The 12,362-nt window shown below is 36.5% G+C and overlaps 1 protein-coding gene across 1 annotated transcript; it reads left to right on the forward strand.

Moving 5' to 3' along the window:
• The first annotated feature begins 2,031 nt into the window (after positions 1 to 2,031).
• On the forward strand, positions 2,032 to 3,850 carry LOC104799010 (cytochrome P450 71B11-like). Its single transcript, XM_010521299.2, has 2 exons — positions 2,032 to 2,910; positions 3,092 to 3,850. The coding sequence occupies exons 1-2, from the start codon at positions 2,032 to 2,034 to the stop codon at positions 3,704 to 3,706; spliced, it is 1,494 nt and encodes a 497-aa protein (XP_010519601.1). The 3' UTR covers positions 3,707 to 3,850.
• Positions 3,851 to 12,362: the final 8,512 nt, after the last annotated feature.

The raw sequence follows: 12,362 nt of genomic DNA on the forward strand, positions 1-12,362 counted from the left end.
TTCCGGTAGGATCTATTTCTGCCCAAGGAACAACCCCGGTAGGATCTGTTCCTGCACAAGGGGAAAAGCCAGCGAAGTTCAATGGTGTGGACTTTAAGAGGTGGCAACAAAAGATGTTTTTTATCTGACCACTCTTAATCTGGCTCGTTTCCTCACTGAGGAACCACCTGTGGTTTCAGATGAAGAAACCAACACATAAAGAAAGAATGCATATGATGCATGGATTCATGGAGATTTTCTATGCAGAAACTATGTGTTAAATGGATTGGATGATGCGCTGTATAATATATACAGTCCATTCAAGAGGGCTAAGGAACTCTGGGAATCCTTAGAGAAGAAATAAAAAACGGAGGATGCTGGCACAAAGAAGTTTGTTGTCGGAAAGTTTCTCGACTTCAAAATGGTTGATGCCAAGTCGGTGATCAACCAAGTGCAAGAAATACAACTCATTCTTCACGAAATCATTTCTGAAGGAACGAAGTTGAGTGAATCTTTCCAAGTGGCTGCTATCATTGAGAAGTTGCCACCGTTGTGGAAAGATTTCAAGAACTATCTCAAGCATAAACGCAAAGAGATGGGGCTTGAAGACTTGATCGTGAGACTTCGGATAGAGGAAGACAATCGCCGAGCTGAAGTCAAAAGCGACAAAAAGGCAATTGAAGGCAAAGTTAACCTTGCAGAACCCAGTACGGGAAAGAAGAGGAAGAATTTCAAAAACAAAAAGAAGACTTCCAAAGCCAAGAAATTGAAAGGAAATTGCTACAACTGCGGAAAGCCGAACTGTGACACCCGAAACCCGTGTCCCGCGAAAACCACGAGTTGTAAAGAAGACTTCCAAAGCCAAGAAATTGAAAGGAAATTGCTACAACTGCGGAAAGCCGAACTGTGACACCCGAAACCCGTGTCCCGCGAAAACCACGAGTTGTGCCACATGGACAAAAATAAAATAAATACAATTACCGAAAATACGCGGGATTTAAAAATTCTCAATTTATATACATATGCAGCGGAGACAAATGCAATTACGGTAGTGTAACTATCGGAAAATACAAAACTCATAAATCGACACTACCAATCTTTTTGAAACAGGAATCTGCGTAACTCCAACCTAAATCTTCTCGGTCTTCCTCCTCACACTCCTGGCGCTACTATGTCCATCCAACGCTCCTCTTTGCGCTATCTCGAGCTGAAACGTTGCATAACAACGTCCTAAGCTACATGCTTAGTGAGTACTTCGGGTTAAACCCGAAGATCATACTCAAATGGCAAATGGCCAAACACAATCAATATTATACATACACTAGATATAAGTGTATACATATATACACACTTCATGCCAGGAAACACAATTCACTCAATCGCACAAGTAATTCACTTATCACACACACTCAGTCCGCATGATGTATCATCGGATATAACCGTCAAATCATCTCTATGTGCATCGCACACATAGGATACCGCAAGGATCTGGTCTCACCAGTCCAGGACATATGTACACAAGTCATAGCTCGACCCATCGGGTCTCTCAGTAATAACCGTACCGTCAAATCATCTCCACGTGTGCATCACACACGTGGGTAAGGACGCTCTCCTCGGCAATCGCCGGAACAATAAAAACATGTCAACCCAATACCCCACTCCATAAATATAATATAATATCCAGTTATATATATATTTTTATTGAATGGATAAACCAAATCGAATATGAAAATGATAATTTCTAGGTTATATGAATATACATATTAATAGTTATATGTATATAAGTAATTTGTGAATATAAAAATGGATTTATATGGTTTATACAGGTTTAATGGGTCGACCCAACTCATCCACTATTATTAACGGATCGACCCAACCCAACCCGTTTATCCTTCAAATCCAAATGGATTTGACCCAAATGGGTTGGACCAACTCAATTGACATCCCTAGTCGTCGTAGTAATAATAATAATAATAATAATAATAATAATAATAATAATAATAATAATAATAATAATAATAATGAACCTTCTTAAACTAGGTCACAAAAAAGATGAGTTGGTGGATCGTCATTCTATGCATGGTCTTCAGCTTGATTCTGGTCGAGAAGAAGGTGAGAAAACGCAGAAGAAACTTCCCTCCCGGACCAAGAGGTCTTCCCATAATAGGAAATCTGCATCAGCTTGGACCACAGCCTCACCTTTCCCTGTCCACGTTGTCGAAGAAGTACGGTCCGATCATGTACCTAAAGTTAGGAAGCGCGCCGATGGTCGTGGCATCATCCCGAGAGACCGTGAAAGAGCTTCTCAAAACGCACGACCTGGATTGTTGCTCTCGTCCCGTGTTGACTTACTCCTCGAGATTCACTTACGACAACAAAGATCTCGTTTTTTCGCCTTACAACGATTACTGGAGAGATCTACGAAAGATGAGCGTTGTCGAACTCTACAGCTCGAAAAGGGTCCAATCGTTTCGACACATAAGGCAAGAAGAAGTCGCTTCATTCGTCGGCTTCCTCAACCAATCGGGTCTATCCAAAACTCCGGTTAATTTTAACCGGGAGTTGATGAGATTGTCGGGAAGTGTGATATGTAGGGTTGGTTTCGGTATGAATCTTAGAGGGAGCAATCTCGAGGACAAGTACGAGGAAGTGGTTTTCCGAGCCATGGAGGTGGTTGGGAGTTTTCCGGCAGCGGACTTCTTCCCGTATTTCGGTTGGATCATCGATAGATTCACGGGATTACACGCCAAATGCGAGAAAGTTTTTCGCGAACTCGATGACTTTTACGAAGAAGCGATCAACCTTCATCTAGGACGTGAGAACAAAGATGGACAAGAAGATATCATCGATTTGCTTCTCAAGATGGAGAGGGAACAAGTCGGATTCGGGGAGTTCACGCTTACTCGAGACCACATCAAAGCCATCCTTGTGGTAAAGAACAAAGTTTCTTCTCTTTTTGTTTTCATTGATGATGTCTACCACTTCATAAAGAAGTAAAAGTGATATATATGCAATGTCAAATCGATGCATGGATACATAAGTACCTAGGAAATAATTATTTATCAGAATTATCATATGAAGCATTAATTAGTGTTTTGGTTTCGATTTCCAGAACATACTCCTGGCCGGGATAGATACTTCTGCCCAAACCGTGACATGGGCGATGACACATTTGATCAGAAACCCTAGAGTTATGGAGAAAGTGCAAGCCGAAATCAGAGAACGTGTCACGGACAAAGACAACATCACCGAAGAAGACATGGAACATCTCGACTATCTGAAATCGGTAATAAAAGAAACACTTCGAATGAGTCCTGTTGTACCGCTTTTGATCGCAAGAGAAGCAATGAGAGATATGAAGATCAACGGCTATGAAATCCCGAAGAAAACACGAATCCAGATCAATGCACGGGCCGTCCATCATGATCCCGATGTATGGAAAGATCCAGATAATTTTATCCCCGAGAGGTTTATGGATAACAATGTAGACTACAAAGGTCAGAACTTCGAGCTGATACCATTCGGTGGTGGGAGGAGGATGTGTCCCGGTTTAGGATTGGGTATGGCTTTGGTACAATTATCTCTTATGAATCTTCTTTACCGGTTCGATTGGAAGCTTCCCGATGGAATGAAGATGGAAGACGTTGATCTTGAAGAATCATTTGGTATCGTCATCTCCAAGAAAGTACCGCTTCAGCTTGTACCGGTCCTCACTCAGTGGTCTTAACCGAAAACCGGTTTGCACGGTCTTGAATATATATATATATATATTCTAAAGTTGGTGTGGTTTATAATATGCACTTAGGGCAGGCATGTTCCTTGGTACTGAACCTGAACATGCCAACTAAATAAAGCATTGGTTTCCTTTAAACCATGTGAATGTACTATTGAGAAATAATTTCAATCGTATTATGGATTGAAATCAAATATCGAATATATATATCTATATATATATGTATATAGTTTATATACTGAAAAATCGAGAAAAGAATATGAAGAATGGAAAAAGACATACTGAAATGTACCCCGGACATTTCTAAGAACTAGTATATATAGTGGTTCGCACCAAATGAACGAATGTTTTCGAGAATCTGATAAGAAATATATAAAATAGAACGTGAAGCATTACGAATTTTTAATATTTTTTCAGTGATGAAGTTACGGTGGATTATTGGACAGTTATAGCCTTTGACATGTATGGATGGTTGGACGTGCATGATATGCATGGAGTCAAACAAATATGACAAGTCTGAACATAATGGATGTTTTTTTTATTTAAATAAAGGAAACATATGAATCACATAAAACGGCGACGTGCACTACAAGAAAACTTTCATTAGATACGGAATTCCGTCGCAAAAAAATTACGACAGAATTCGACGGTTTTGCGATGAAATCCGAAAATTTTTATTCCGTCGCAAAATCTGTCGCAAATTTGCGACGGAATACGATGTAAACGTTGTCATCGCAACAAAAACATTATTTGCGACAGAAATTTTAATACCTGTCGGAATTTGTGACTGATTGCGACAGAAATTTATGTCGTATATATTAATTTTATTTATTTTTAAATTTATATTATTTATTTTTAAATTTATGTTATTTATTTTAAAATATATACTAATTTTATTTATTTCCATCACAATAATTAATAAAAGCCTCGACTTCGTCTTTCTCCTCCGGACTTCAAAATTTTAAGAAAAAAAACCTCAATCTTCTCCGATACTCTCCAACAAATTGTTTTTCTTCAAAATTCGTCAAGATATGTGTATATATATCGTGTATATGGATATGTATATATGTATATATGTGAATGTATGTGTATATGTGTGTTGTGTATATACATGTGAATGTGAATATGTGTATGTGTATGTGTAAGTGTGTATGTGTGTATGTATATGTGTATGTGTATGTGAATGTGCTATGTGTTTATGTATGTGCGTATGTGTTTGTGTTTATGTATGTGTGTTGTGTATGTATGTGAATGTGAATGTGTATATATATGTATGTTTATGTATGACTATGTAAATTTATATGTGTATATATATGTGTATGAATGTGTGTTTATATATGTATGTGTGTATGTGTATGTATATATATATATATATGTGTATGTAAATTTATATGTGTATATATATGTGTATGAACATGTGTTTATGTTTGTGTGTATGTGTGTATATATATGTGTGTATGTAAATATATATGTGTATGTGTATATGAATATATGTGTATGTGTATATATATATGTATATAAATTATGTGTATATGTGTAATATATGCGTATATGTGTAATACATGTGTATATATATAATATATTTTTTTAAAATTAAAAAAAAAAATATTTACGACGGATTTTTCTGTCGTAAATCCGTCGAAAAATGCTGATTTTTTTAAATTATTAAAAAAAATTAAAAAAGTATTTGCGACGGATTTTTTTTTTCGCAAACCGCATATTTTGTAACGACCGGTAAACTTTGGCGAAAACGATATACGGACGAAAATTATTCTATCGCTTTCTATCGCAAAGTTGTAATTGCGATGGATTTTATTTATGAACTCCGTCGCAAATTTGGATGTTTCTTGTAGTGGTGTATACAAGACAATATTGGATATATGATTGCTTCTTGCTATAATTTGGAGATTCCAACGTTTAGAAAAAATACAGAAGCTGAGAGAGTATATACCGAAGGCGGAAGACGACCTCTTCAACGTATACAATGGCTTCACGTGAAAAACCAAAACTGTCATTGTTGTCATAAGTCAGTACTCTCAAAGTCTCTGTCTCAATCAGAGACTTTCTCTCAGTCAGAGAATTCTTCGGGTAAAAATCAACGCATAACAATAAGATGATTATCGTTGTTATTTTTGGTGTTCCAGTTTGTATTCGAATCATAATTGAGGATGCTTGATAAGATCACAAAGAGTTCTAATCGGTTTATCAAAAAAATTCATTTTTATCTACCTATCTATCTCTATATACATAGCAATTTGAAAAACGTATCCAACATCTATGCAAATTCGATGATAGAAACTGTAGTCAGTCACTTTATAATATACCTAAAGAGATTCGGGTGTGTTAAATTATATAATTCAGTCACATGTGAAATTTTGGATTTTTTTAATAATCGTTGAGACTAATAAAAGAAAGAGACAAGGAAGACTGACCTAGCCACGGGTTCCATCATACTACCGATTAGCAAAGTGTTAGTGTTCTAATTCTATTTGCTATATGAGATCATCATGTGTTATCAATTTCTTCTTCTATGATATTCTTGTTGAAAATAGATTGCAAATTCAATAGGATTAAGTTACCTACAATTAATTAACAAGAATTTTAAATTGAATGAAACTTCTTTTCTTTATGTAAAAAGTAATTACATGTTTATATAACATGTTATTCAATTACTATATAACTTGTTTGATTTAATGAAGTAACTTCAAATGATATGCCTATATAAACCCATCATTTGATATGAAATATCAAATCATCTTCTATCCTTCCAAAGAAGAAAAAAGAAGAAAAGAGTAAGAGTAAGGGTTTTTCTCGAGTTTTTTTCTCGAGGAAGAACACAAGTCTCGTTGTATCCCGAGGGTACTTTACCATAACCCGAAGCAACTTTGTGTGTGGATAAATATACTCTTTGGAAAACGTCTAACCCGTGCCTCGAGACTTTCCACAACCTTCATGTTCATCCGTGTGTGTTAGTGTTCTTTCTTTTCTTTTGTTCCAAAGCTATTTTCTCATTTTTCCCTAACAATCAAAGAGTATATTTATTTATTTTTTTTAATGGCTTCGGAAACTACGAGTGCATACAAAGTCATGAATCAAGACTTTGTGAAACTTGATCGTTTCGACTGGACTAACTTCAATCGTTGGAAAGAAAAATTGTTTTTCCTCCTCACCGTCCTTAAGGTGGCATATGTCTTGGATCCCGAAACTAAACCGGTGGAGAAACCCAAAGCGGATGCTACACCCGATGAAATTACAAAGATGAGTGAAGAGAAAAAGAAATGAGAGGATGACGAATACACATGTCGGGGTCATATTCTCAACATTCTTTCCGATCGTTTATATGATCTCTGCATGTCAACCAAGTCTCCGGTGGAAATTTGGAAAGCCTTGGAAGAAAAATATAATACCGAGCGACTAGGTACCGATAAGTTTCTCATGCTAAAGTATTTTGAATTCAAATTCATTGATGCTCAACCACTAATGAATCAAATTCATGAGTTACAAGTTCTCGTGCAAAGACTTCGTGATCTTAAGGTCGTGATTCCTGAATCGTTGCAAGTAGTGGCAATTATTTCAAAATTACCCTCTACTTGGAATGATTATCGAAAGAAGCTTTTGCATATGGCGGAAGACTTCTCGGTGGCAAAGATTCTATGGCGTCTTCATACCGAGGAAGAATCTCGTAAACGGGATGTCGTGAATTCCCCTCAAAGTTCTAATGTGAACTACGTGGAATCTAAGACTACACAGAAAGGTAAAAGAAAGTCTTCGTTTCAATCTAAGGAACAACAAGACAATAAGAAAATGAAGCGTTCGTGCTATCATTGCCATAAGAAAGGGCATTACATCAAAGATTGTCGAATTCTCAAAAAGGAGAACCAACAAAAAGGTAACACCACTTTGAAGGCCAACGTGGTCGAGGAGAAGGACTTAGTGGCCATGGTGTCAAACGCCTTTGGATCCATGAAGATCGGTATGATAACCGAACTTAACATGGCGATTACCGAGGGATCATGTGAATGGTGGCTTGACTCTGGTGCTACCATTCATGTATGTAATGACCATGGTCAATTCAAAAGTTATGAAGAAGTGGTAAATCGTGAAGTGCTAATGGGTAATAACCAAGCGGTTAAAGTGCATGGTCAAGGATCGGTAGAGATCAACTTCGCATCGGGAAAGAAATTAACATTGTTGAATGTACTTCATGTTCCCGATGTTAGAAAGAATTTAGTTTCGGCAAGTCTTTTATGTGAGAAAGGTTTCAAAGTTATCCTTGAATCCGACAAGTTAGTCTTGTTGAAAGGAGACTTGTATGTGGGAAAAGGTTATTGTACCGATGGAATGTTCAAGTTAAGCATCGGAATGAATAAAGTGAATTCTTCCGCTTATGTCGTTGATTCTTATTCTTTGTAGCATGCCCGTTTGGCTCACTTGAATGTAAAGTCTCTTCGATATATGCATAAGAATAATTATATAAATCTTAATAATAATGAACTAAATGAAAAGTGTGAAATATGTATTCAATAAAAAATTACTAAGAAACCATTCCTGAAAAATGAAAGATGCACTCAACTTCTCGAGTTGATACATTCAGATATTTGTGAACTAAATAGTGTTCTTACTAGAGGTGGTAAACGTTATTTTATCACTTTTATAGATGATTTCTCTAGATTTACTTATGTGTATCTTATGAGAAACAAAGATGAAACGTTTGATATGTTTAAACGTTTCAAAGCAGAAGTAGAAAATATTCTTGAAAAGAAAATTAAGACTCTCTGTAGTGATAGAGGATGAGAATATTTTTCTACTCAATTTGATGTTTTTTGTGAAGTTAATGGAATTGTGCATCAAAGAACCGCACCATATACCCCACAACAATATGGGTTAGCGGAAAGAAAAAACCGTACCTTAGTGGATATGGTCAATTCGATGTTGTTGAATGCAACACTCCCACATAATCTTTGGGGTGAAGCCTTATTGGCGGCTTGTTATATTCATAATCGGATTCCGTCGTGACATTTCAAAATTGCTCCATATGAGTTATGGAAAGGTCGAAAGCCGAATTTAGAATATTTTAAAGTGTGAAGGTGCCTAGCTTATTATAAAATTCCTGATCAAAAGAGAACTAAGTTAGGATCAAGAGTGATAAAAGGGGTATTTGTTGGATATGCTCAAAATTCAAGGGCATATCGTATTTTAGATTTAGTACCTAATACGATAGTCAAAACACGAGAAGTCGAGTTTTTTGAGAATAAGTTTCTTAATGATTCGGTTGATTCGGAACAAGAGAAAAGTGAGTTTTTGGACTCTAATATTCAAGGAATAAAACGTTCTCATGAAGAACAAATTATCAAACCAAGGAGAAGCGAGCGAGTGAGAAAAGAAAAGGATTTAGGTCTGGATTTTATCTCATCTCAGTCTTTACTTTTCCTCATTGAAGGCACGAGAGATTCAATTACTAAAAATATCCTCATAATATTGAATCTAGAAAGTGATCTACAATCCTACGATGAAGCAATGGCTTCTAGGAATTCATCATTTTGGAAAGAGGCCATTAATGATGAAAAGGACTCGATATTATCTAATAATACGTGGGTTTTAGCGGATTTACCGCAAGGGTCAAAATCCATTGGTTGTAAATGGGTATTCAAACGAAAGTTTAGTCCTTGCGGTTCACATACATTCAAAGCAAGACTTGTGGCAAAGGGGTTTAGACAAAAGGAAGGTCTAGACTATTTTGATACATATGCGTCTGTCGCAAGGATGACTTCCATCCGAGTTCTAATGGCCCTAACATCTGTATATAAGTTATATATACATCAAATGGATGTAAAGACGACATTCTTAAATGGTGAGCTTGATGAAGAGATCTATATGGATCAACCAGACCTGGAAGTGAAAGAAAAGTGTGCAAGTTAGTAAAACAAGCACCTAAACAATCGTTATACGGTTTAAAACAAGCACCTAAACAATGGCATGAAAATTTTGACTTTGTGATCTTGTCAAATGGATTTACACATAACAATGCAGACAAGTGTATTTACTCCAAGTTTACGGAGAAATATGGGGTCATTGTTTGTCTCTATGTGGATGACATGGTAATATTTGGTACGAACTTACAAGGTGTTCGTGAAACCAAGGAGTATCTAGCCTCAAAGTTCAAGATGAAAGATCTGAACGAGGTAGATACAATTTTAGGGATTAAAGTTTACAAATATGAGAATGGTTTTGCAATTAGTCAATCTCACTATATCGAGAAAATGTTGGATAAGTTTCAACATTTGAACATTAAAGAGTGTAATACTCCTTATGATTCTAATATGAAACTACGTGAAAACCAGGGAAGAGCATTAGCACAATTAGAGTATGCTAGTGTAATCGGAAGTCTAATTATGTCACGCATTGTACTAGACCCGATATTGCATTTGTTGTATGCAAATTAGCAAGGTTTACGAGTAAACCTAGTACCGAACATTGGAAAGCTATCAGTAAGGTTTTCGGTTATCTAAAGAAAACCGTACGTTTAGGATTATTCTATAGTGATTATCCCACGGTACTAGAAGTGTATTCAGATGCAAGTTGGATTACGAGTCTAAGTGATAATAAATCCACTTCGGGTTGGATTTTCATGATTGGAGGTGGAACCATTAGTTGGGCTTCTAAAAAACAAAATTGCATCACACACTTTACGATAGAGGCTGAGTTTATAGCTTTGGCAGCCGCCGACAAAGAAGTGGAATGGCTAAGAGATCTCTTGTTAGATATAAAGTTGTGGCCACAACAAATAGTTGTCATTTCCGTTTATTACGATAATTTGTCAACCATATCTCGTGCGTACAATAAGATGTACAATGGAAAGCCTAGACATATAGGGACGAAGTTTGAGACATGAGTATGTAAGACACTATAGGGACAAAGTGATGACCGTTACCTATGTTAAGTCAAGTGACAATCTAGCCTTTGACAAAAGCGTTGTCTAAAGATATGGTTTGGAGTACCACCGCTAAGATGAGTCTTAAACCTATTTCATTATCTCGTGTCATTGATAATGGTAACCCACCCTCAATCTAATAGAAGTTAGTCTCGAAGTTTAAAGGGTAATAACAAGTTATTGAATGACAAAGTGCACTAAGGTATATAGGATTTAGTGCTTAAGTTTCAGAAGGATGAGTTAAATACTCTTAATGGACGGACTTGAGTGTCGAGAAGTCCGTCTATACGGACATGAAGTGGTGCCGCTTCAAACGAGAGTTTCTCAAAAGGTTTATCTCGTACATGTTCGTGAAACGGGATGAGCACATGGCCATAACGGTGCTAACAAAAGTATACTCTTACTCAAATGGTAAACGACTTTGTGTACAATTTCTCTGATTCTTACTGTAAGGCGTCGGTTTAAGCGTCGATGCACCGATCATCTTGTTTGCGTCTTGAGAAGTTAATACTAAGGGAAAGTTTAAATCTAAACGATACCTATCCTTTATGCATTGTCGTAAGATATTATTGATTCTTCGGAATTAGCAATCTAGTGGGGGATTATTGAAAATATATTGCAAATTCAATAGGATTAAGTTACCTTCAATTAATTAACAAGAGTTTTCAATTGAATAAAACTTCTTTTCTTTATGTGAAAAGTAATTACATGTTTATGTAACATGTCATTCAATTACTATGTAAATTGTTTGATTTAATGAAGTAACTTAAAATGATATGCCTATATAAACCCATCATTTGGTGAGTTTGAAATATCAAATCATCTTCTATCCTTCCAAAGAAGAAAATAGTAAGAGTAAGGGTTTTTCCCGAGTTTGCTTCTCGAAGAAGAAACACAAGTCTCGTTGTATCCCGAGGGTACTTTATCATAACCCGAAGCAACTTTGTGTGGGGGTAAATATACTCTTTGGAAAACGTCTAACCCGTGCCTCGAGACTTTTCACAACCTTCTGTTCATCCGTGTGTGTTAGTGTTCTTTCTTTTCTTTTATTCCGAAGCTATTTTCTCATTTTTCCCTAGCAATTCTTTATAAAAAAAATTTTGTTCTTTCGGTAAAACGTAACTTTTGATTTATTTTTATGGAATTTCCAGCTTCATGACTTTGAATTATGTAGAACTATGGAAAGTTATATTTGTTATTTTTGTTAGAGAATACAATGTAGAAGATCACGATATCTGTACAAAAACTCACTCTTTTGGCTTTTTTGTTAATCTTCCCCAGGAACCATCCACTGTGGCTGAGGCGCTAAAGGATTCAACGCACTTGTCCGAAATGCAACATGGGAATTGGTACCTTTCACTCCCGATATGAATATTGTTGGTTGTCGTTGGGTGTTTCGTACCAAGACAAATCTGGATGGCCCATTCAATCGATGCAAAGCCCGCCTTGTTGCTAAAGGATTTCACCAACGTCCTGGGATCGATTTTAATGAGATGTTCCGTCCGGTAGTCAAGCCAACGACAATACGTCTTGTTCTTAGCATTGGCATTACAAATGGTTGGGATATTAGACAACTCAATGTCAACAACGCCTCTTCGCAAGACCGCCTATCCGATAAAGTCTATATATCCCCACCATCTGGCTTTGTCGATCATGATCAATCATCGTTCATGTGCAAGCTAAGTAAAGCCATCTATGGGCTTCGTCAAGCACCTCGGG

Source organism: Tarenaya hassleriana, unplaced genomic scaffold, assembly GCF_000463585.1.
Source record: "Tarenaya hassleriana unplaced genomic scaffold, ASM46358v1 Cleome6, whole genome shotgun sequence".
Taxonomy (NCBI): Eukaryota; Viridiplantae; Streptophyta; class Magnoliopsida; order Brassicales; family Cleomaceae; genus Tarenaya; species Tarenaya hassleriana.